We start from the raw sequence: 27,431 nt of genomic DNA, 5'->3' as shown, positions 1-27,431 counted from the left end.
TTCATGGTTTATAACTTTTTTACTTTAGCAGAATGCTAGAATGGGTATGTGGACTACGTAACTGTGCTTTTCTGCAGAGAAATTAACTTTTTAGCATGCCTTTTCCAGGAGATTTTAACAGCTGAACTGTGCTTGTCGGCAGGAGATTACTCCCTTAAGCAGAATGCCTTTACCTTTTACTTTAACGGCTGAACTGTCTGAGTGGGAGAAACACGGCAGGAGAATGATTACCTGATTTATATTTAAGCTGTGCTTGTCAGCAGAGAAATTAACTTTCTTTAGCAGAATGGGTGTGTGAAATTGTGCTTGTTGGCAGAGACATGAACTTTCTTTTTACTTTAGCATGCCTTTTCCAGGAGATATTTAACAGCTGAACTTGTCGGCAGGAGATTACATGATTTTAAGTTAAGAAGGATGCCTTCACCTTAATGGTCTGGGCGGGAGAAATGGCAGGAGATTACATACTTTCATATTTAAGAGCTGATTAGAGGTGTGTGTTGAACTTTCTCTCTACTTTAGCAGAATATTACTTTCATATATTTAACAGCTGAATAGAGGTGTGTGTTAAACTTTATTTAGCAGAATGCCTGAACTGTCCTTTTACATAAGCAGGATGCCTTTATGTATGTGTTGTCCTTTTACATAAGCAGGATGCCTTTACATGTGTGTTGTCCTTTTATATAAGCAGGATGCCTTCTTTGTGTGTGTGTAATGCCACAGTTAGCTATGACTGCTGGTTAGAGTTACTCAGACTCAAACCCAGTACCTTAGGTACAGGTAGCAAAAGCCTGAAGTCTCTACCCATACAACCACTTGTGATTCAAAGAGTTAGCCATAGTTCTCAACTGTCCAAAGTTTTATGGAATGTTTGGCTCCTACTTTTGGTCTGTTCCTCTTAAAATTTGTGGTTTTCTGGCAAGTCAGTAAGAAGTTAAACTGAATTCACTAAATAGCCATGTAAGTTTCAGTCTTCCTATTTTAAAGGAAATGCTAACGCATGGTAACACAAAACACTTTATTCTAGCAACTTTTTTTAAGATTATACAAGCAGTGTTTAAAAATGCCCCCCCCCCCCCGGTTTTGGGCTTTTGTCCCTTCCCCAATAAAGTTTGGGTGTTTCGAGATTTCTTGTACTGCAGCCTACTTAGTTCTTCAAGGGTAGAGAAGTTTAGTGCTGTTTATGCCAAGCTTGTTCATGTGGTTAGTAGCATAACCGGTAAAATACTTGCTTTTGATGCAGAAGGCTGTGGGTTCTACTCCCACAGTATGTAAATGGATTGCTGATAGTGTACTGTGTGTTGTACTTTTAAAGGGGGTGGAATGCTGCAGTCCTGAGAATGTCCTCTTTGGTGGAGATACCTAGTAACTATGAACCTATTATCAGTTTGCCATGCATTTCCTATGGCAATATTACTACGTTATCATTTTTTTTAATGTATGTAACATAGGCAGTTTATTCCTCAAGGGCAACACCAACAGGCACTTTATTTGTAGATGAAACAATGAAATATTAAGTTGTTTGCTAGCATCAACCTAATTAGTTACAAATCTTACAGATCTTGTGAATGTGGAATTATTAGATGACTTGTACTTCTGCAGATATTGTGCATATTTACTGATACTGGTGGATTGTAGAAGTTTGAGTAGACTTTTATGATGGAATTGAAATGTTCTGAATTGGGCAGTTTTGTCATTATTGGTTCATACATTTTGTTTCATTGCTTACTGGAAAAATGTTCAAAACAGTAAATTTAAACATTTTATCTGCTGCACATTAAAAAAATAATTTACTACACGGTCTGGAGTGGGGCCATATTTTGTTCAGTTTGCATTTGAAAGTTGGCATCCCACAATTCCATTAAAGTGGGTGGGGGTACATAATTATGTATGCAAATTGTATGTTAATCACCATACAGATTTGTACCTATTTTTCATGGGACTTGTCCAGAATTTTGATGTTTCCAAGTTGAGAGGTATGCACACACACACACACACACACACACACACACACACACACACACACACACACACACACACACACACACACACACACACACACACACACATATTCCTATCAACTATCCCTGAGTTTACAGAACATGCCTAACGTTGCCTCTTATTTTTTTCCCTTCCCCTCGTACATCACTGATGATTGCAGTCAGTCAATAATGCCAAATATTACAGTTTCATTCTTCTGACTGTTAATGAAACTGCATCAGCTGCATTGGGATACAAGGTATGTTGCTTTATTAACTTTTTAGGTTACTTTCAGTAATATTTAAACTACTTCCTGGAGCTGTCTAATGTTCTCAGTGCTTTGTACAGAAGACTTAATCATGGCTGTTAAGAGGTATGGCTGCCCTCCCATACTCAAAGACACTCCTATACCTTTCAACTGTGCCTGATTTTATAGAATGTCCTTGAATTTTGTCTCTTATACCTGCCCTGTCCCTCATAATTCATGGGCCATTACAGTCAATCAATAATACCAGACATTACAGTTTCATACTTATTGTTTGTAAAATGTATTGTGATACAAGATCTGTTGTTCTATTATTTTTTTACATGCCTAGTATAAGATGTAAAAGGTGTCCCTAGTATGTAATGCCTCACCATACTTTTTATTGTTCAAAAGCTGCTTTGTGGATCTGTTGTTCTATTAATTTTGCAAGTAGCTTAGGGTAATATTTAAAGAGTGACCCAGGTGTCCAGTGTCCATCCTCATATATCTTATTGTTCTGAAAAGGATCTTTGCTGCAAAACTTGTTGCTATATTAACTTTTTACATGACTTAGAGTAATATTAACGAGTCCCTAATAACTAATGTTTCCCTCTGTATACAGGCATTAGTCATTAGTCTAGGGGTGTTCAGAGGCACTTTCTCACAAATACAAATACACACACACACACACACACACACACACACACACACACACACACACACACACACACACACACACACACAAACACGTATGCTTGCATGCTTGCTCTGAATCACTTGCCTGTGTAACTCCCTTACTACAAAATTTCTGAGGAGAGCACATGGCTAATTAGTATAGCTCCCCCAGATTACCTCATTAGCTGGTAGCATGACCATGGAGATGGCTCACTGCAGTGATCCTACAGATTGTATAAAATCACTATGGTGGGCCTGTCTGTGAATCAGACAGGGGCCACAGGGCTACTTCCAGTGGCAGAAACTCATGATTTGACTTACTGCTGGTTGTGAGCCTTTCTGAATACCAGCCCATATGTTATTGGCTGCATCTCCCATGCAAAAATGGCCAATCATTTGGTCAAATCTGACATTAACTAAATTAATACAGCACAGGTGATGTCTATCTATTAATGCCACAGATATTTTATTAATTCTCTAATTGCTGAAAAGGTTGTTTGGAAATTTTCTTTTATGTTACTTATTCAATTGTCATGAGTCAAAATATGTGAGTAAGATTTTCTCTCAATGTAAAATGCATTTCACCTGACCGATTTGAAATTTCTCCATTAGGACATATTATACAGTCAAAGCAACAAACTGGCTGGCCTTCTCTCACAATTTTTCTGTATCCCAAAGGACAATTTTCACTGCATATGGAATGAGGAACCTGAATGAGAAAGAAAAAGAAAATCATGATATCATGAAAATAAGAACGATGCCAAAAAAAGTCTTAAGTCTGATTACATTAAGCATATTTGAGCAGTAAAGGACTCCACTTTTTGACAGCTAACATGATGTATTTTAGAAGGTTAAAATTGAGAAAATGTTGTTTTTGACTCTTCAGCAAAACATATACCTCAGATATAACAGAGAAATCTCAGCTGCTAGAAGTATAACTGAGGTAAGTATTAGAGTTTTTTTCTGATAGCTAAATGCACATTTATACAAAATTTTCTATACCTTAGATAAAGCGGATCACATCTTACATCACATTTTACTTAGGTGGATATTAGCTGACTGATTTGTGATAGGACATTTTATCTCTGTCTCCTCACTTTCTGTATCAATGTCTATGTGCATCCTTCTTTAAAAATGTGGTCCTGTATTCTAAATACATGTCTTTTGGATGTCACCTGAAAACTGGTAATTAAATTTCTACAGAACGATTTGTCAGGAAGATGTTTTTTGAAATTATATGTAACTCAGTAATCACCTACTGCTCAGAGCATTATCACTATCTCTCCTTATTTCATTGCTTGAAATGAATTCTCTCCTTATTCCATTGCTTGAAAATGAATATTTTAAAGTCCCTTTCAACTTTGACATTATTTGAATAAGAAGTAAAGGTGGCATTATAGATTTGAGACTTTGTGGGCTGGTAGACGCCAATAACTCCACTTTCAGGCCATGCAGTGGATGGAAGTGCTGAGTTCATCCCATTCTGTTTAACTGGATGCTGCCAAACAAGAGGCCAACATTTTCACCTCTAGCTGTAGACTAAAGATCAGTTCAGGAACAGCAGAGTATTTGTGATAAATTAACAAGCTCATGGTGGTGACTGAAAAACATATGTTATGATGGCTCCAAGATCAAATTGCACCCCTGGAGTCTATTAAAGGTAGGATGTATAATGGCATAGCTTAGTATTAGCTAACAGGAAAGCAAGCTGGAATGACAGCAAGAAGTGAAATTATATAAAGAGTTGATGAAGAGTAAAGCTGGTTGGAGGGTCATGGCTTGGATGGCAAGCTGGAAGCAGCAGAGTTCTTGAGCTCTGCAGTCTTCATTTTTTCCTGACAGGATTTTTTATTTAATTTCATCAACAAAGACCTGAAACTACTAAAATCAGATTCTAGAAGCCATAAGCTACATGTTGGTGTAAATTTTAAGGTAACATTTTCATATTTTCCTGTCAAACTTTCAAACAAAAAGGACATGGAAACTACATTCACAAAGGAAGATGAGCAGCTTCAAGTTTTCTCAGCAAGAAACTCCAATGAAGAAAGAAACACAGGCAATCCTTACTACAGTTCAATACTTGGTGGGTAAAATAGACAAATTAAACTTAAAAGTGGACAATATAAAAGAAGATAGCACCAAACAAATAACCTTATTAAATTAAGTGCTTAAACAACAAACTGCCCAGATTGCTGCTTTTGGAAGATTCTGTAACAGATATAGACTACAGGTTAACAGAAAGAGAAAAAAACACAGACTGTCTTCTTAAAGAAAACACAAGACTCATTAAAAAGATAGACATTTTGAACAGAACCAGGAGAAACAATATAAGAATCTATGGCATCCCAGAGCAGATGGAGGGGGAAAATATGATTAATTTCCTGATTTCTTGGATTCCTAAAATCCTAAACCTACCTGAAGCACTATCCTTCAGGACAGAAAAGGCACACAAGTCTTTAACTACAACTTATTTACCCAGTAAAATCAGCCATCCAAGAGCAATTATTGCAAAATTGATTTCCACTCAAGACAAACACCTTGTTTTAAGAACTGCCTGGTCCTTTGCTGCATTAAAAGTTTGTGACCAAACTATCAGGTTCGACAACAGCTTTTCACTCCTTGTAATGTCCAAAAGAAGAGCATGTGTCCTTCTAATAAAACCATTAAAAAAGGAAGGAATCAAAACACAAGTCATATTCCCAGCAAGAATAACACTATCCCTGCCAGAGGGAAAGAAAACCTTTGACTCTCTCAAAGAAGCATCCACATTTGTCTTGGATTTTTCAACAAACTTAAAAGACAAGCTTCAAAAAATGAGTGGACTATTAAAGAAAAAAAAAAGAAACTCAGAGACAAATGATTCCCATTTCATGCAAGTTTTTGTTTCCTCTCTTTTAAATAATGTGGAATCATACATAGAAGGTAATGTAGCTTCTTTTTTTTCTCTCCTGTTATCTTTTCCACAACAATGCTAACTTTATAAATAATATATAGTACTCAAAATTCAAGTAAACCAAAATCTCATCTAACTACAAATTACTATTTTATACTTTTATCTCTTTATATACATGGCATAGTACTAGTGAAATGTTATAAAATCACTCACTCATTTCATATATGCATATATATATTTATTTTATATCCTATATTTATTTCTTCATGTATGTGCCTTCCCTGTCTGGTTTAGTCCTAGTGTCATATAGCAATAACTTACGCCTGGGTGTGGGTAATGCTGGATTTACCCATGATTGGTGTGGTTTGGTCATGAGGGTGAAGCCCGAGTGACCAAACAAAGCCAACCGTGGGTAAATCCAGCATTACCCACACTCAGAAGTGGGTTATTGCTATTATACAATGACATTATTTAAGAAAAAAAATTACTTTTCTTAAATAATGGCATTGTATAATGCCTCCTTTGCTGCCCTTCCACAGCTGTCTGGTATTCTGCAGCAGTTCTAATGTACTGCGCATGCGCATGCCTACGCAGTACATCAGAGCTGTGGGCAAAAGCAAAAAACTGGTTCGCTATGTTAAATGGGTTTAACATAGCGAGACAGCTTTAAAAAAAGCAATGGAGAATATACACTGCTTTTTAAAGCTGTCTCTTTATGTTAAACCCATTTAACATAGCAAGACAGTTTTGAAAAAAGCAACAGAGAAAGCAAGATCACTGTTGCTTTTTAAAAACTGTTTTGCTATGTTAAATGAGTTTAACATAGCGAGACAGCTTTAAAAAAAGCGACAGGGAATCTCTGTTGCTTTTTTAAAGCTGTCTCGCTATGTTAAACTCATTTAACATAGCAAAACAGTGTGAAAAAAGAGTTATAGTAATGGAAAAAGTCCGTGCGACCAGACCTTTTTCCATTACTATAACTCTGATTTACAATGTGCATGCTGACCAATCAGCTTGCACGTTTTTGAATATTTAATGGGGGGGTCATTGTATAATAGTATTTAATCACTGCAGGAGAGAGAAATGCTTACTGTGTTACATTTAAGTATTTAAAAAGAAAGTGGTGACATTTTATTATTATCTATACATTAACTATTTAACTGAAATTCTGCAATGTGCTCCATTTAGCTAATATTTATCATAGCTGTGTATGGTTGGTAATTTAGGGATTTTATTTTAAATATTCATCATTTTACAAGTTATGGTTAAAAGCTTTGCTTCACTAGAAAATTTCCACCTACTAACCTTTGTGATGGATTTAGACAACTTTTGTGACAAGCTCAAGCTTCTAAAGGTTTCAGTTAGCTTCCAGAAACAGAAACAATCTGTGATGCTTTCAGGAAATAGGCATGACCTTTGAACCTGTTTCTCTTCACTGAACTCTAACAGCCAATCAGATTCAAGAATGATTGAACTGTGTTTTCATTCATATAGCAGCAATGTTTATCTATAAAGTCTTATAATCATATGTTTTACTGAAAATAGTGATTTAGTTAATCTGAATTACATTCATATTTAAATAAGAAGTACAAATATGTTTTTGACAGTGACAGTTCTAAATGCATCTTTTTCCTCTCTGCTTTAATGACATTATAGTCCTGCATTTACTCATAGTAAGAAATAATTATTAGGATTAATCAGTTTATGTTATTTATGCTGTTTAGATAAAATAAATTAAGATATTGTATGCAGCTTCATGTTCTTACTTCATGCATATGTAGTATATTAAATTAAAGTTTTCCTTTTGTATATTTTTACTGTACATGCAGTTTGCCTTCTACTTGCTATTAGCCTGCAGTAGCTAGGAGTTCCCACTAGATGTCATGAGAGGGTTAGTTTGTGGCTTCTATGAGAAATATAGTAAGCCTGGATTTTGTTTATCCGTGCAGAATGTTGTTAAAATTTACAGTTTTATTGTTTTCAAATTTAGAGTTTTTAAATTGTCCATAACAGTTTTAAAAACAATGTATTTGTCATAATGAATCAAGGAAAGCACTTTTCAGTTTTACTTATAATAGCAGACTCCATCAAATGATAATAGTTAACATTATATCTATTAATGTCAATGGGTTACATGGCCTCATGAAAAGGAGAAGTGTCAACAAATATTTAATGCTACATAAAGCAGATTTTGCATCCATTCAAGAATCTCACTTAGTAACAGAAGATCTAAACAAATTACCTTTTAAGGAATATAAGATTATGGTAAGTTCAAACTACAACCACAGGAGAAGAGGTGTCCTAATTTTGAGAATTCCAGAAATAGTAGACTCATACTCAAGCAATGCTGGTATGCTTGCTTTAGTCATACTAATACTAGATTAAAAGATGTACACTTTTGCAAACTCCTACTGGATACTGGGCATTGGGACTAAAACTGTGAAAAAACATTTAGACACCATAATGTTAAAGTCTAAAGGTGAGTTACTATTAGCAGGTGATTTTAATTGTATCTTGTCCTCCACTGATACAACAAGCTCTAAGCCCTTCAAAAATGTCTGCTCTTGCCAAGCACTTGAAAAACTATATAAAAGACAGAAATCTAATTGACATTGATGGTATAAAAATCATCATTCTCTTTCGGCTTTTCCCGTTAGGGGTCGCCACAGCGGATCATCTCTTTCCATTTCTTCCTATCCTCTGCATCTTGCTCTGTCACACCAACCGCCTGCATGTCCTCTCTCACCACGTCCATAAACCTTATCTTAGGCCTTCCTCTATTCCTCTTACCTGGCAGCTCCATCCTTAGCATCTTTTTCCCAATATACCCATCATCCCTCCTCAGCACATGTCCAAACCAACGCAATCTCGTCTCTCTTGCTTTGTCTCCAAACTGTCCAACATGAGCTGACTCTCTAATATACTGATTCCTAATCCTATCCATCCTAGTCACACCGAGTGCAAATCTTAACATCTTTAACTCTGCCACATCCAGCTCTGACTCCTGCCTTTTTGTCAATGCCACTGTCTCCAACCCATATAACATAGCTGGTCTCACTACCCTCTTGTAGACCCTCCCTTTCACTCTTACTGGTACTCGTCTGTCACAAATCACTCCTGACACTCTTCTCCACCCATTCCACCCTGCCTGTACTCTCTTCTTCACCTCTCTTCCACATTCACCATTACTCTGAACTGTTGATCCCAAGCATTTAAACTCGTCCACCTTTACCAACTCTACTCCCTGCATCCTCACCATTCCTCTACCCTCCCTCTCATTTACACACATATATTCTGTCTTAGCCCTGCTGACCTTCATTCCTCTGCTCTCTAGAGCATATCTCCACCTCTCCAGAGTCTCCTCAACCTGATTCCTACTCTCACTACAGATCACAATGTCATCTGCAAACATCATAGTCCATGGGGCCTCCTGTCTGATCTCATGTCAACCTGTCCATCACCACTGCAAATAAGAAAGGACTCAGAGCTGATCCTTGATGTTATCCCACCTCCACCTTAAACGGATCTGTCGCTCCCACTGCAGTCCTCACCACTGTCACACTACCCTCGTACATATCCTGTACCACTCTTACATACTTCTCTGCCACTCCCGACTTCCTCATACAATATCACAACTCTTCTCTAGGCACCCTGTCATATGCTTTCTCCAAGTCTACAAAGACACAATGCAACTCCTTCTGACCTTCTCTGTATTTCTCCAACAACACTCTCAGAGCAAACATTGCATCTGTAGTGCTCTTTCCTGGCATGAAACCATACTGCTGGTCACTCATCATCACCTCCCTTCTTAACCTTGCTTCCACTACTCTTTCCCATAACTTCAAGCTGTGACTAATCAGTTTTATCCCTCTGTAGTTAAGAGGCGTTACATCGAATGCCTCTTCACCAACACATAAAGACCGAATGCACTAAACCCTGAATGGTCAAAACAGTGATTTCTTTCCCTGGGAAAGAAATTACTAGTACCAAACATACACACACTTTTTAAAATGTAACTAAGTGGGGGGCTTCATCCCCCCACACTCCCCAATGTGGGGGGCTGTGCTCCCACACCCCCCTAACTAAAAATACCAACTCCAAAATCGCACTACAGTGGGGTAAAGGGAAATGCTATGCGCAGCCCAAGCGACTTTTTTCCTTGGGAAAAAAATCGCTGGCCTGAGCCTTCGCTATTTTCAGACTTCGGTCTTTATGTATCGCTGAAGAGGCATTCGATGTAACGCCTCTTTGCGATTTTAATATAGACCTAAAATATTAACCCCCCTGAAATTGTCTCACTACTCTTATAGATTTGGCATGCAGACCAACATAGAAAAAGTATTTGTAACCAGTTCTTTACTGGCCAAAATTGATAATATAGTGCTGACATCATGCCCTATGTCTAATCACAATGCTATCACCTTCAATGTAACACTTAATAATGACCCTTTACATTTCTGCAAAGACTATCTGCTTATCAAGTAGCAGTACAAGGATTTAAAGAATGGTTTATAGAAGAAATAAAGCTTTACCTAGATGTCAATAATAATGGAGAGGTTTCAGATATTATCCTATGGGACACTTTAAAGGTAGTCTTACATGGTAAAGTCAAAACCTGGTATATAAATAAAAGGAAAGAGTGGGATAAAAAACTGGTAGACATACAAAAAGAAATTGATGAACTAAAACTAAAACTTACAGCAAATGACAAATTTGCATTAGCTGACATATGTACACTGAGCAAGAATATTAGGATATCATGCAGCATAAAATATCAATAAATCTGGAAAAAATCAGATTACAATCCTACTCAATTAATCCAAAGAGTATGCCCAGGATTGCGATTAGATCTAAACATTTAAATGAAAAAAGTCATATAAAAGAAATAATATACACTTGAAACAATCAGACTATCAAAGTTAATGATCTAAAAAAAATCTTATGTTTTAAAAACCATTATGAGAATATTAATAATAATAATAACTCATCTACAAGTGATAACAAATGTATAGACAACTTTCTTGCTAATATTATTCAAAAGAGGTTATCCAAACACAATATTAATAACACAGATAAACCCTTTTCCTTTAAAGAAATAAAGGAACAAATGAAAAAATTTTAAGAAAGGGTCCAGGACTGGATGGTCTAATTCTGGAATTTTACAAACGTTTACCTGATAACATCTTGAAAATCTTAGTGCATTCCAAGAAGTTAAAACTGCAGCAAACATCCCTCCTTCACAGAAATATTCTATCATCTCTCCCATCTTAAAACCAAATAAAAAGCCCAACCTTTGCAAATCATACAGGCCAATTTCTTTGTTTAACATTGATTACAAGATTTTTATGTCTATCTTAGTAGACAAATTAAATAATATTCTTTCAATATTAATTCACGAAGACCAAACCAAGTTTATCAAAAACAGAAAGGTACAAGACAATGTAGTTAGACTACTTTCCTTAATTGACTTAGCAAACAAGAAAAAAATAAACTTTTTATTTTAAGCCTTAATATAGATAAAACCTTTGACTGCCTAAGTTAGCCATATCTGTTTAAAGATCTGCAAAAATACAATTTCTCCCCAAACTTTATAGGATTAATTAAAAAACTATATGAAAAGTCCATAGCCTATGTAAAGATTGGATCTTATCTATCTAGCCCATTCAAAATATTAAGAGGTACAAAACAGGAGCGCCCCCTATCCCCATTACTCTTTGCCCTGGCTATTGAGCTTCTTATAAATTGTGTTAGAAATAATGACATCATTAAAGGATATAAAGTGTCAGACAAATTATTTCTCAAGATACAACTGTTTGCTGATGACCTACTAATAACTTCTAATGATACTGAAAATTTAATAGATCACATATTGTATAACCTAGACTTATTTGCAAACATCTATGGTCTAAAACTCAATCACAACAAAACTCAGGCACTTCTAGTGAATAAAAATGTTACTATGAAACTTAGATAAAAAAAGACATAAACTGGAAGGGTACACATATTAAATATCTAGGTATCATTATTGAAACTAATTATAAACAAATCACTCATATCTAATTACTGACATCTTATAAACTCAATTACAAATCTAACTGACAGTTGGAACAGACTATTCTTCACATTTGAAGACAGACCAACATTAATCAAAATGATACGGTTGCCTGAAATCTTATTCATTGGCCAAGTTTTAATAATTCCCCCACCTGCCAAAATTAATTAGAAAATTATTAACTTATTACTCAACTTCCTTTCGTATCCCCAAAAAACAAGAATTTCTCTTCTCTGGCACACCACAAGCTGGAATGAAGGAGGTATAGGGTTTCCAAATATTGATTTTTATTTAAACTTCACATTTATTAACATAGTGTTGCTTTGGAATAATACTTCTTATACATCATATTGGAAATAAATACATGAAACCATACTTCTTAGTAGTAATATGACATTGCTTGAACCATATACTCAAATATATAGAAACATTTTTATATGGATTTTAAAAATATGCATTGAAAGTGAAAGGTCAAAACTTGTTCTTACACCTCTTGCAAACCAAATATTGCTGTTGTTTAATAATTATGTTTCCTATTGCCTACATAAATGAATGTTCATAGGTTCATAGGTAGGTACTAGGCTACTGGCCCTAGGGCCTATATGAGCCTAGCCAAAAAGGTACCCTGGCTTTTGCCACCCAAGAAAATTACTTACCTGTGCCCCTGTTGAGCAGAGCCACAGAAGTGATCCCCGGCGTGAATTTCCTATTTCCCATCCAATCATCAAGATTTTTCTTGAAGAGTGCTAATGAGTAGCTTTGTAGGTAGTTTGTTCCAGAGTATGGGAAGTCTCTGGGACAGGAATCTATCCCTCCAGCATGTTCTGTTTATTGTGGTGACAAGGTTTTGGTCCCTAGAGCGTGTAGCTTGGAGGGATTGGGATTTCTTTAAATGGAGCATGTCCAACAGCTCTGGGTTTGACATAGCTTTGTATGTTAGGCAGAGATCACCTCTGAGTAGGTAATATGCAACGGAGTAAAGCTGGAGTTTTTTGAGATGGTCTGCATAGGGCACCTGTTTGAGGCTGGTAATCCTCTTTGTGAGGTATTTCTGCAGCCTTTCCCATTGTTGTAGATGTCTTGTGAGGTACATACCAAAAGGGGCATTGTACTCTATAATGGGTCTAATGAGTGATGAATGGAAGGGAACAATGACTTCTTTTTTCCTGGATGAGAAACCTTTTGTGATGAGGTGTGTCACGTAGAAGGATTTCCTGACTACTGTGGTGGTGTGATTATCAAAGGAGAGACTACTGTCCACCTGTGTCCCAAGGTCTCTTATCACACTTTTGGTGTTAAGTATACTACCGCTTATGTTGTAGTTCATGGGTACAGAGTTTTTACCAAAAGGGATGACAATGCACTTTTTTGCATTGAGCTTGAGGCCATGGCTTTGACACCAGGCATCTGTCTCAGTGAGGCCCTTTTGTAAGATGCCCACATTGTTAGGAGTTTCGGTTATGGCTCCTAGTTTGCAGTAATCTGCGAACTTCATTAGCCAAAGACCTTCTGTGTTAGCCTGTACTTTGGAGAAGTAGATACCAAACAGGAGAGGACCCAGGACTGAACCCTGTGGTACTCCACTTGTCACTGGTCTGAAGTCGGATTTGGAGTCTGCTACTTTCACAGTGTGGGTTCTGTCAGTGAGCCAGTTGGCAATCCATCTTGTGACATAGGGATTTATACCTAGTTTAGTGAGTTTATCTATAATTCCAGAGTGTGGGGATTGTGTTGAAAGCCTTGGCAAGATCTAGATAGGCTGTGTGAACCCCCTTACCCTCATCTATGGCTTTGGTGACTGCTTCAAAGGAGTCTATCAGGTTTAAGAGAAATTATAGGCCTTTTACAAACCTGATCTGGGTGGGGTCCAGAGTTTGGAGATTACCAATTTCTTTGTTTATAAGTTCCATGATGATACATTCCATAGCCTTGCAGACCAGGCTCGTCAGGCTAATGGGCAGTAGTTCCCAGGGTCCGTGGTGGATCCCCCTTTGTGGAGTGGGATAATTGATGCTGTGTGCTATTCAGTGGGCACAAAGCCTTAGGTGAGTCTATGATTGAACATGGTACTTAGGTGGGATGCCAGTTCATTCTGTAGTTCTGTAGAATGCAGCCTGGGGTGTTGTTAGGTCCTATGGATGCTGTGTTCTTGGTTTTGGAGAGTGTGTTTTTTACCTGTGCAGCCATGATTACATGAACTTTGCTTTCTTCCGGTATAGCAATGGGCCCTTTAGGGGTGAGAGGGGGTAAAGATAGCACTGAACCTATCTGCCAGGATATTGGCAATATCAGTTGGCTCTGTATATTTAGTGCCATTGTGCTGTAACTCACAGCAGATTTAAGTGTTGCTATTGCGATTCTTGGCATAGCTATAGAATGCTTTGTGGTTGTCTTTAGAAACAGTGGTGATTTTGTTTTCATAACTAGCTTTGGAGGATTTTATGAGGGATCTCAACTTTTTACTAAGGCTGACCAGGGAGTTCCTCCAATCATGGGATTTTACTCTTTTTTGCAGCAGTTTCTTTCTTCTGTTGTAGAGTTTGTTTATGGCAGGGGACCACCAGATTGGCTTCTTTTTTATGGAGGATAGCATCTTGGTTCTATTAGGGATAGCACAATCCATGCACTCATGTAAGTGCCTATAAAGTGCATTTGTGTAGGATTCAGCAGTCATACCTCTATTGTCCATCTGCATGGGTGTCTTGACGTTTGCCACTTCTGTCTTAAGAAGAGTGAAGTTGGCTTTGGAGAAATTTTTTACAGTGTTTTCCCTAATGGTGGGTGGCGGTGGGATGTGGATGTCTAGGGTGATTAGCTTGTAGTCAGATCTGACCAATGAGAAATTGACCTCTGGCGTGGAATACCGGTTGCCCATGTTGGTAATGACCAGGTCTAGGATATTGCTGCCCCTGGTGGGGGTGTGGATAAGTTGATCCAAGTCATTGGAATTTATGAATTCCAGAAAATGTTGAGCAAAAGAGTTGGTACATGAGTAGTTTTCCCAGTTAATGGTGGGGTAGTTGAAATCACTCATTATTAGGGTGTTAAGTTGTACCCTAATATTTTCCAGTGTATCAAGAAATGAGGAGTGGGAATCCTGGGTCATGGTGGGGTATCTGTAGCAAGCTACAATTTGGATTGTGGTCTTGCCCAGAGTTTGTTGCACTTGGATAATCTTGGATGCATTATGCTAAGCAACTAGCCTGGAGGTGTGGATATCCTTAATGAATATGTACACGACTCCGCCTTTAGTTTTTCGGTCCAGGTTAGGTGGCCAAAAGGTATAGTATGACTTATAGCCTGGTAATGCAGGGGTGCTCTCTGGGGCCTTGAACCAGGTCTCTGTCACTGCACATATGTCGATGTTCTCCATTTTAAGGAGTGCCTTGACTGAGTGCATTTTGTGGTTTAGACTTCTAGCATTGAGTAGCATTACCCTCAGATTTTGCTTGCTTGTACCTGTTATGGTGAAGAATTTGTCATTTGAGCCTTGCCTAAAAAAGGCACTATAGGGATTGCAAGAGCCTTAGCCAGTATCCAGAATCCCAAGGGCAACAGGTGCAGGCCATCTCTGGCAAAGCATCGTGGTCTGTCGATCATGTCATCCCAGACAGACAGATACTGGATCCCTTTAGAATGACACCAGAAGCTTAGCAATTGTTGAAATCAATCATTTTGTCCTTGTACTGTGGTATCATTCTGGGTGATGGCAGGATGCTACTCAGGGCTAGGGTCATACCTGCCTGGGCTACAAAATTAGAGAGCTCTTCCATGTCTCTTTTCATGTAGTCCAGGGAGGTACATCTCAAATCATTCACACTAACATGGACAATGACAGATATGTTTAATATCTTTTGATGCTTAGAAAATGTTAGAATTTAAGAAGGGTGGCCTATTATATTGGAATCAATTTCTCTCAGCTAATAAAATAAGTTATACAGACTATTTTATCAGCAGATATAGTTTGCAAAATTGCAATTGGCTGGACATCCAAACTTGTAAGGATTTTCTACATACTAAGCTCGTACCTTCATTAGAGGTATACAATAAGAGCAACTTAAAAATCTTGGATTTTATCTCAACAATTATTAATAGCTCATCCAAGAATATTTCATACATATCTATTATTTATAAAATTCTCAGAAATGATTTTAGCAAAAGAGATGTTTCTTTTTGGAATTATTCAACTGAAGTTAATAAACAAGCATTCTCAGAAAAAGATAAAAAACTTTGTTTACAGTCAGCAAAGGAATCCAGATCTTCCCTGTTTTGGTGTGTATACACATGGAAATCTTTATATGGATGTTGTTTCACCTCACACAGACTAGCAATAACGTACAAGAAAGATGAAATGAAATACTGGAGATGTGGACAATCTGATGCTGACTGGATACATATGGTTGTTAACTGCAAAATAATTTCCCCATTTTGGTTAGACTTTAGATATCTTTGTAAAGCTCTATGGAATAACAACTGTATAATTTCTTTATCCTTTTCAATGTTCTTGAAGTCATTCCTAAAAACCAAACATTTTTACTATTGTCTATCCTCTCTATAGCAAGGAAAAATGTTACTAAAAATTGGAAATCCCAATCTACTCCTGTCTTTAAAGTTGAGTTTATTCATCTTGTGAAATACATTTGTAAGAATGAGATTGCTACTATAAAAGCAAGGACTAACAACATTACTTATCATTTAATTGCTTAGATAAAGTTGTCTAATCTTTTAAACAAACATTAAGTGTTCTCCTATTTATATTGCTTTTTTAATTGCTATGGGCATTGCATATAGTTTATTTGTTTTTCTAGTTACTACACTGTTAAGTTATTGTGTTATAAAATGAACAAAAACATTTTGAAAAAAAGTAAAGCTGGTGAAGAGTCATTTAATTCTAATAAACTAGAACCATAGTGCTGTTAAAACTTATTTACTTTAATACTGCTTTTATGAAGCATTCAAGTCATCTAACATAGCATACCTCAAAAGAAAAATAATTTTGCCAACTTCTTTTTTCTTGGAGTAGGGGCTTTTTCCACATAGCCTGGATTATATTATTAAAATATCCTACCAGGATCTTTTCATCCTTTGTACACCTCCACACACAGCTGTCAAATGTAGGCTGATAATTCTTACAATGTGAAAGAGAATTTGCCTTAAAATATTCAAGAAGTAATAAAATACTGAAGTAAAAAAACATGATAAAGCTGCTGATCCTTCCATATACATCAGTGACTACTAAGAACTTTCAGAAAGTCCATGAAATAATAAAACTGATATATTTTATGCATTGGATTTATGGATTTACTTTACAATGCTAACTCTAGTAATTCAGCTGAATAAAACTTTGTATCTGCCCAGGAAGCATAATTGGAGCTATTTAGGTTTCTTACATAATTCATTATTTAAGGACCAGCTTTGTGCCTGCTTTGCTGCTGTTAATATTTGACATTTTAATGCTAAGATATATTGCCTGCATTTTATGCAATATTTGAATTCTGTAAAGCATGATACACAATTTGCGTAATGTATCAGTTTAAATACTGCAGGCCAGCTGTAACCAATTGTGCTTTACTAATCAGTGTGTTTATCCACTTTAAAGATATTTATCTTTTATTTTTACAAATAGCAGTGTTTATCTGTGGCTTGATGTTATTTAACATCTTTTTTATCACTGTCAGGTATCCGATCAACACTCTAAAAGTGTAAATAGCTCCCATCTTCATAGAAAGATAATTTTGCCATTCAAATACAGCTTGACTGTTGCCCTCTAAACTGACAGCTGATTGGAAGCAGCTGGACAACTGCATTCATAAACACTGTGTGTTGTGTCCTATGAATTAGACATACACAGAGTGGAATGGGCATTGTCTAATTGGTATGTGCTTCATAAAACAGAATTAGCATTGTATATGAACAAGCCTACACTGAGCCAAAAGTTACATGCAGTAGACAAGGACTACACACATACACTTGACAAGAAATTACAATACTAATTTCATGAGTTGATACTAAGTACTTTATACCCAAATTCACTAAAGGGAAACAAGGGAAACTTATCTTAATACACAGAGACACACACACACACACACACACACACATGCACACACACACACACACACACACACACACACACACACACACACACACACACACACACACACACACACACACACACGCACGCACACACATGCACGCACACACACACACACACACACACACACACACACACACACACACACACACACACACAGTCTGCATTAAACATTGCTGTTTGTTTTTTGCTTTTTTAGTAGTGTGTGTAGATTTATGTTTATTGGTGCAACAGCAACTGTTGTACAATGTATGACCATTAACTGTTGAACCTACAATGACTCACAGAGATACTGAAAGAGCAGATGACTGAATGCTTTGATTAAAACAATCAATGTGGTTAAAGACTAATAGACATATTTATACACAAGAGGCAGAAATCTGGTACTGCTGTATATTAATGATAGTTTTAATAGATACAGACCTTTAGAAATGGCAGCAGAACTCTTGGTATGCTGTGCTACCTGTATGTCATGATCACAGTCATAGGACGGAGTGAGTCATTAAAGATTCAGTCTCTGTTGATACAGGATGCATTTGCTACCACAGTAATGAGGGACTCTGGTGATGTAACAGCTCCCATTGGCTGGAGATATGTGACATCAGTGTGGCAGAATAATGCATAGATGCTGCACACAGCTGTGTTCTGTGTAATACATTTGAAGCACATTGTGCTACATATTTGCTCTCTTTACTACTCTTCTCTTGATGTTGTTGCTCCATTAAAGGCTGCTAAGCACAACAGTAGTATATGGTGGACAGTGGCTCCAGGAAGCTTGCTTTAGGGGCTGTTATTCCACATTTGTAGCCACACAACTTTGGCTGCAACATTGCGTTATAAAATGTGAGTCCCATGTCATTTAATTGTGGAACATGATCTGTATCTTGGTTTGTATTTATATCAAGTGCCTGGCCTACTCCTGATATGCAGCTGTGTACACACTAAAGTCATGGCATATGGGAAAGTATGATTTGTATAAGGCTGTTATGCTGTCTGTCTGTCTGTATACTAGTCCTGTGCATTTGTGTACCAAATTCATGATTACCACTGTGACTATTTGTGTTCTTCTTTAATGCTGTAGTTGTTATATACTTTACGTCTAGATGGTTAGTTTTATTTTTTCACTTTCAGCTTTAATAGCCTAATCAGGCTTCACAATGACAGTGAACTACTTAGTAAATTCATTACAGAGGCCCTAGAGAACAATAAACTCATTTTCTGTCTCTCCAAAGCCTCATCCTGTCTCTCATCCTCTACTACTATCCAAACTCGAAAATCTCCACCTATCCCCCTCCACACTTGCCTGGTTTAATAGTTACCTATCTGGCAGGGAACAATCTGTCAAATGGCTCTCATCCTCCTCACCTTTCCTTCCCATCTCCACTGGTGTTGCCCAAGGCTCCATCTTGGGACCCCTTTTGTTTAAAATCTTCACCAGTGATCTTTACATCTCATGCAAAGAATCCTCCCTTATTCAGTATGCTGACGACTCCACACTTATATCCATCTCAAATAGCATTCCTGAACTACACTCCCTGACCCAACAGGCTTACTGTCCAATGAACAGTGGCTCTCTCACAACCTATTGATCCTAAATCCCAAAAAGACCAAACTCCTACTTTTCCTTCCCCGTTCTCTTTCTCATTACAAAACCTCCTTTTGTATTACATCTTCTAACAATACAAATATCCAACCTGACACCCACACAAAACTCCTAGGGATCATTATCGAAGATGAACTCAAGTTCAACCTATACATACTCCAATGTATAAAAAAGACAAACCAGAAACTAGGTCTGCTATATCGGAACAAAAAATTCCTAACCCCTGAATCTAGACTTACCCTGGGCCAGGCAGTCCTCCTCCCCTTCTTCTTATACACTGCCCCAGTTCTTACCAATATCTAGGCCTCCACTCTAAACAAACTCCAACAGACTTACCATAAAATAGCCAGATTCATTACTAACTCCCCATACAACTCACACCACTGCATTTCTTTAAATTCTCTTCAATGGCTTGAACTTCCCCAGTTTCTGCTATCTTATCAATTTTATATGCTACACTCTATTCTTTATAAACCCTCCTTCTGTCCATCTCTATCTTCCTTAGTCTCCATCTACATCCCATCCCGGACCTTCCATACTTCTAACCAACAATTACTTGATATCTACCACCCAAAAAGGTCAGTAGGCAAACTACTCTACAAACACTGCCTTGCCCATGCTTGGAACAAACGTCCCCTTGACTTACGTTCAATCTCCCACACCTCACACTTTAAAAATGAACTAAAAGCTTATTTTCTCAATTCTAGAACCTGCCCTTGCCATGACCCTTCCTAGTCTTCCTTCCCTTTATGTACCCTCAAAAGGACCATACTTAGTACCTCATTACACCTCTCTCCCTCTCCAATGTGTCTACTATGCATTTGCACAATTTTATACAAACAAAAATGTTCATTGTTGACATATTAAACTATATCAATGTAAAATTGTTAATTAGCTTCTTTTTAATGCAACTTTAACTTTATGCATGTATCCCAACATATGTGAATCATTTTGCTATAATTGTTATTATATCAATATTGTTTAAAATTGTACTTGTTTTAAAATGTATTACTGGAGCTTTTCTCCTCGGGTCTCCACTGAAAATGGGCCACAAGCCCAGTTGGGCAAACCCGGTTAACAAATGTCAATAAATAAATAAAATAAATAAATATAAAGTGTCATACACTCTTAACACATTGCTCTAGTTATCTCCCAAACCCATGTTGATGGTGGTGCTAGAACTGCATCTTACAATTTGATGTAGAATATTTGTACAACAGAGTATTTAGTCCCCTTGCACCCATAATAAATGACAGATTTTATGGTTGAAGGCAGTGCTTATTTGATGGGTGGGGTGTTGCATAAAATGAGCTATAAGTCTGAAAATAAAACTGCCCTGCTGTCATTCTTGGTGATTTGATTCCATTTTGCACAGACTCCTGAAAGTAGCTAAACATTATTATAGGTAAATCAGGTATGCCAAATTAGATAAATGCAAATAAAATCATCTTTCTCCTTGCACTGTACATTCATTAATTTCTCTGGCTTCATACTTAACCCAGTGCATGGCTGTGTGGAGGTGGGAGGGGTGTAGCATACAAACAGCAAAGTGTGCAAGGCACAGAGATTCACCACAAGATATGTATATATCTATATCTGTCTACACACTTCAATCTCTCTCTCTCTTTCTCTCTCTCTCTCTATATATATATATATATATATATATGTGTGTGTGTGTGTGTGTGTGTGTGTGTGTGTGTGTGTGTGTATATATAGTAGCAGTTTCTTTGGTCAAAAGCTGATTTTATCAACAAGTTGTGTAGCTGTTACAATGTATCAAGACCTCAACATAACAACTGGTCAGTGTTTGCTATGGTCAGCTGTCAATATGTCAACTCTTGCTGGTTTTGATGGATTCCCTTTGGTCATGACTGTAGGAAAAGGGATGTGGGGAGAAAGCCTCCACATTGGGAAGGCACAGGGCTCACAGCCCCCACATAGAGTAAGTTGGTTATGCGTGTGTTTATGTTCATGACTGTGGATGTAGTGCTTGATCTGTAGGTTGTAGGATGTGTAGTTTGAGTGCGAGCATGAGTAGTAATGTTTGATTGGGTATTATAAGTCATTGTTCAGTGTTTTCTTGCAATCGGTATAAATGTTTTTGAATTTGAAATGAAATTGTATCACTAATGACAGTGCTCCAAACTGGATATCTCACAAATTAGAGATGGTAATTGCTCAAAATTGTTTATAACTGTGGCAAGCATTCGCCCTTCTCCATGAAGTCATTGGAGAACATTGCTTCCTGAGAGGAACTCATCAAGATTTTATGTATGATCCTGAACTCCAGCCTGAGAATGCAGTGATATTATTAAAACAAAGACAAATGTTCCACTAATATCAGAGAAAAATCAACCACAAGATAATAAACAGCTAACATCTACACCACTTTATCAATACAAGGTAAGAAACTATATTTCAAGACAGAGGAAACATTTTCAGAATGCTGGAGAAGGTTGAAGAGGACATGAGATTGGCATCATTTGTCAAGATAAAAATAAAAAAATACAGAACAGGCTGCAGAGTGAACCTCGGAAAGTAAGTAGATAACATCAAGAATGAAGGAACAGTTGACAACCTGATAAAACAAAAATAGATAAACTAAATAATGACCTGTATAGACAAGACAGCAGACCCAGGAGAGGAATTTCAGGATAACCAGAATCAAAGAAAGTGTAAAGGAACAAAGATCTAGCCAAATGCTTGTAGTGGTGTATAGTCAAAAAGCATAGAATGATACATAAGTATGTGTGACTTCATTTGTTAAAAAAAAAAAGAAAGCTTACAAAAGAATTTCAAACCAACTCCAATTATTCCCACTGTATTTCAAAGTAAATTTTTAAAAATCTGATTAATGCCACTCTGTTATCAAGTAACAATGTTTATTAACTATTTTGATTTACTTTACAAAAAAAGGTCATAAAATTTGGCATTTGACTTTAAAACCAATTAATCTCATCAAGCAAATTACTTAGTCCTGATCCTTTTCCTGAAAAAATAAGAAAAGTGCAAATTATTAAATATTACAGTTTAATGCATCCATCTGGATACATTATAATCAAGTTTACTGTATACACCTATGTAAATTGCTGGCTTATGATACAGGCATTGTAAATCTCTATAAGACACAATTTGAACTTAAGTACTGTAGTGATGGAATGTTGGTCTAGATCATCAGCCATTCAAGTGCACAGAGAAACATGTTTGAGTATGCTGATGTTATATTTATTGATATATAATTTGCGTGTTGTAACTGATGAGTGATTTTGACATAGGTCATACCTGAAAGGGACTATGGGACAACACATCCACCCCTTTAACAAATGTTCTACATGATGATTACTTCTAAATGGAATGGGCTGTCATGACAAATGGGCATGAATTGATTAATGTGATGATCGAGGCTTTATGGTCATGTGGTGTGAAAACCAAAAAAAGAATAAAAAAAGGTAAATAGTTCACTGAAATACTCAACCAGATTAAAGAAACAGAAATTAAATCTGTGTTGGTTTAAAGTCATGTGGGCTTTATAATACAATTGCAAATTAGCATTGAGTATATCTACACAAAATTGACTGACTTAAGTATTAGAGTACTACAGGCTTAAATGAAATGAAACATAATTTGCCCAAATGTCAGTCATCATGCAGGGCATATCATTTGAATGAATGAGATTAAAATATAACATATACTTAACTCCCACATTTATTAACAAAATAATCACTGTAATGTGTTGTTCAAAGTTTTAGTTGGTGGGAGGGCATCTTGACTACATGTTCAGGTCATGTAATAAAGTGCAACAAATTTTAAAATCATTCATTCAGTAATGGAATCTACATTAGATACAAACACTTGTTTCACAAGAAACTCTTGCTGCTAGGAATCTTTCACCTTAGAATTAGAAAGGTCATTAAAGATTTAGTCAATATGGTCTTATCTTGTCTGGCCTTACTAATGAAATCATGGGAACAAGCTGTTATTCTCAGCATTGATGAATGCATACAAAAACTTAGAAACAATTGTTTATCCATTAATAAAATCAAATATTAAACATTTCTAGTGACCAATTTCACATAATATTTGCAGCAAATCATTGTTTTACTCTTTTGGGGCTGTGGGTCTGAATCTTGGGAGTTAAAAGCAGTGTAACACCTGTTTATCACAGTGTTCTTCATTAACTCAGCCAGATCATTGTAACAAGGTTTATCTATATTTTGCCTATCTATTAACTTATTAATGAATGTATGTATTTATTTATGTATGTATTTGTTATTTCTATTTGATAACCAAGTAGGTGGAGTGGACGTCATCCCTTTTCACCCATAACCCAGCTTCCTGTCATACCTCTCAATTTCTTAGTGCAAGAAATCTGAAGAAAGACTGAAATAATGGTGGACAAAAGGCCCAAAAATGGGGACAAATTTTAAATATTGCTCTTATAAGCTTAGAATGTTAGTAGAATAACAGCATTTTCTGAAAGATATGAAGTCAGAAACTCAAATGTATGTTATTATTTAGTAACTTCACTTCTCAGTGATTTGCCTGAAAACCACCCATTTTATGAGGAACAGACAAAAAATTCAAGGCAAAAATCTAGACATGCTGCAAAAATCTGGACAGTTGTGTGTCTACATTTCAACATTCAAAAACCACATTTTTCAGATACACAAATTTGAATAAATTGTGATCAACAATCACAGAACAAGACATACAAAGGTCACACCATGCGGTCTCATATGTTTCATATACTGAGCTACATTCACATTGATAAGGAACACATGCTTCAGTACTTACTAGGGGTCAGCAGTTTAAGTGCATAGTGCACAGTAATTGTGATAATCAGAAAGGGTTTGTTGTGAAAAAAATCTAAAGTAATGTAATAGAAGAAATAGTATGATCCTCTATATTATTATGTATTTACATGCAGTGAACATGAGCTTACTTATCTGACATTCCAGTACATTAATATTTTGCCATATATTTACAAAGTATGTACGGTAATGTGCTTTGATTTGTTGGCAGAGTCCATCATCTCTTTACATAATGGAAAGTAGAGGTGAAGAAAATCTTTTCATCATGGTTCTTGTTGCACGGTTGCATATAATTTTGAAACAGCGCTGTTTCAGGCATTTATTAAATATGTTTGTGGTTTGCTGCATTCTTATTATCTTGCATGTGTGATTCCAAATGGATGGACCTAATTTTGAGAATGCTTTTATGCAATGCCTATACTACAGCACTATCTAAACAAATAAAGTACCTCATTTCATTTTCCTTAATATGGAAACATGTGCTTTCATTTGTATACTTTCTGCTGTTCTCTTGGAGGGCAGCATCCTTACTTAAAGTGATTTTCTAACATTTTCTAATCTTACCTTTGCACCACAGCATGTGGTACAAAAACTGATGAACATCACATTTACCCATTAGGGAGCATTTTCTTGTATTTCAACAAGAAAAACAATTAAAAAAAAGTGATTTCCATACACTGACATCATTGAGGAAAAACAGTAAACTTTAACCTCAGTGACATCGGTGTAGGGAAAACGTGTTTTGTATCTGTAAACTTTAATGGGCATACCATCATGCATGCATGAAGGTGCCCCATTAAAGTCTATGGAGCAACATACTTTACCCAAGGTAATATCACGAGATAAATGCTAAATTTATTTGAGCCATGGTTTAATAAATGGTTTATGAAGGCTTTATTTAAAAATGGGCCAAATATCTATGGACAAGGTACTACCCTGGGTCCCATAGACTGTACACATGTATAAATCAAAACACCACCTGGGAACAGGGAATGATGTGCATAAATAGAAAGGGCTACTATTCTCTTGACTGCTAGGTCATGTGTAATGCTAAGGGAATTATCTTGAATGTGTGTGTGTTGGCAACCCAGACAGTTACCACAACTCACATATCTGGCATAACTGTCAACAGTATGAGATGTTTACGGGGGGGGGGATATCCCACAGGGTCATTTACTGGGGGATGCAGGTTATGCACTGGAACCTTAACTAATGATGCCCATCAAAAATGCCACACTCCAGCTGAAGAACACTATAATGAGGCACATGCTCAAACAAGAAAAATCACATAGCCTGTGTTTGGGCTTCTGAAGTCGGGGTTCCAGTGCCTAGATACATCTGAGAGAGTCCTGCAGTGCAATCCCCATACATGTGCTGAAATATTCACCATCTGTGCCTTGCTCAACAAAATTATCCTGAGAAAACAGCTTCAACAGGAGAAGCAAGGGGAAGGGCCACACATCCCACCACCACTGGCAAGGTCACAACAGCCACAAACAGGTGAGGAGTCAGAGGGGGAACCAGCAGCCACAGTGGGTGTAGGCAGATGCAGACGTGCACAATATGGCCATGCACTGGCCAAGAGACAATGGATAGCATGCACGCTCATCACCTGAAGGGCTAAAACCTTCACAGATGCATACAGTAACATTGATGCCAGGCAACACTAACTCACATCCTTTACTTACCCATGTAATGGCTGTGTACTGATAGCATCAGACAAAGTCAGCCGTGAACTAAAACTCTTGTAAATGCTGGATTTCCAAGGTAAGTCTTGAACCTGGAATAGAAAAATAAATGTATAAGAAAACAAATGAATGGCATATCCTTGCATAATGTAACTTGGCAATGTAAGCAAGTACAAGGTAGGTGATTTTTACAGCAATTACATCAAGATGTGACAGCAGTGACTTATTTGAATACATATGTCCTCTATTGACTAATAGTCCTTAAGTCTAAAACATACATATTTTCACTGATGTTCACATTTGGCCTCATGTGTTTGTAATAACAAATCATTAAAGAATGAAATTAGAAAATGATACATATTTCAGTTTCAGACTTCATATCCCCTCAGGAAAAAACATAAACATAGCAATGCAAAACCTGTTATTCTATCAACTTTCTAAGTTTGTAAGATCACAACGTTTAAAAACTCTACCCATTGTTGGGCTTTTGTCACACTTTTATTTACGGCTTGGTCCAGCTTTATTGGTCTAAGAGTTTGTGAGGGATGTACACATTACAAAAACCTGTAAGAAAGCAGCATAATTTGCAAAACAGAATCACAAAAAACAGATATACTAAGGACTAAGTCAGTTGTGCACCCTGAACATCAAACAAAAGACTTATGTATCCCTGAATCCAAAAGACAGAAAACAAGGATATGGCACAGTTCTCATCATTTGTACAGGGTGTTGTGTGGGTGGGGCATGAGGCCTAGGTTGACACAAAAGATAGTGAGTGCATGTCAGTAAATAAGACAACCAGGCAGACCTTTGGCTAAAGTACCAAATGTCCACTGAGACAAAATGAGTTTTAAGCCTCATGAGTGACACATGCAACTGGTGTGTGTGTGTGTGTGTGTGTGTGTGTGTGTGTGTGTGTGTGTGTGTGTGTGTGTGTGTGTGTGTGTGTGTGTGTGTGTGTGTGTGTGTGTGTGTGTGTGTGTGTGTGTGTGTGTGTGTGTGTGTGTGTGTGTGTGTGTGTGTCTGTACGGCACTCCAGGTGAAATTGGTGTGTGAGTGTCTGTAAGAACACAGCCAAGCACTGTGCTAGCTCTACATTCTGGAAAGTTGGAGAGGTGCGAGCTGTGCGTAGTAGAGGTGACAGTTCTTTGTTGTCAACCCCAACCCCAAGAACTGGCTCTGCCAGGAGTTACACTGGCATGTCCATGCCAATGGTCAGATGCACTACTACTACCTGAATGTGACTGATGTCTGCTGGATGAGCTCTCCTCATGAATACACTCAAGACCATGACCCCCTGGCCTGCCACATATGTTATATCAAAGACAAGGGATTAATGGTGGTATTATTCTGATATTGTCCATGATTGTGTGTGCTTCTGTCTAGTGTTGTCCATG

At 37.1% G+C, this 27,431-nt stretch overlaps 1 protein-coding gene across 1 annotated transcript in view; it reads right to left on the bottom strand.

Moving 5' to 3' along the window:
• The window catches only part of LOC122810680 (extracellular calcium-sensing receptor-like), a 312,165-nt gene that overhangs the window by 46,803 nt on the left and 237,931 nt on the right, over positions 1-27,431 (bottom strand). The window contains exon 5 of the mRNA XM_044082250.1: positions 3,482-3,605. Within this exon, the coding sequence (XP_043938185.1) occupies positions 3,482-3,605 (124 nt within the window). The remainder of the gene's footprint in view (positions 1-3,481; positions 3,606-27,431) is intronic.

Source organism: Protopterus annectens, chromosome 9.part0 (assembly GCF_019279795.1).
Source record: "Protopterus annectens isolate FY-2018-M chromosome 9.part0, PAN1.0, whole genome shotgun sequence".
Classification (NCBI taxonomy): domain Eukaryota; kingdom Metazoa; phylum Chordata; order Ceratodontiformes; family Protopteridae; genus Protopterus; species Protopterus annectens.
This window is presented reverse-complemented; position numbering and strand designations above follow the sequence as displayed.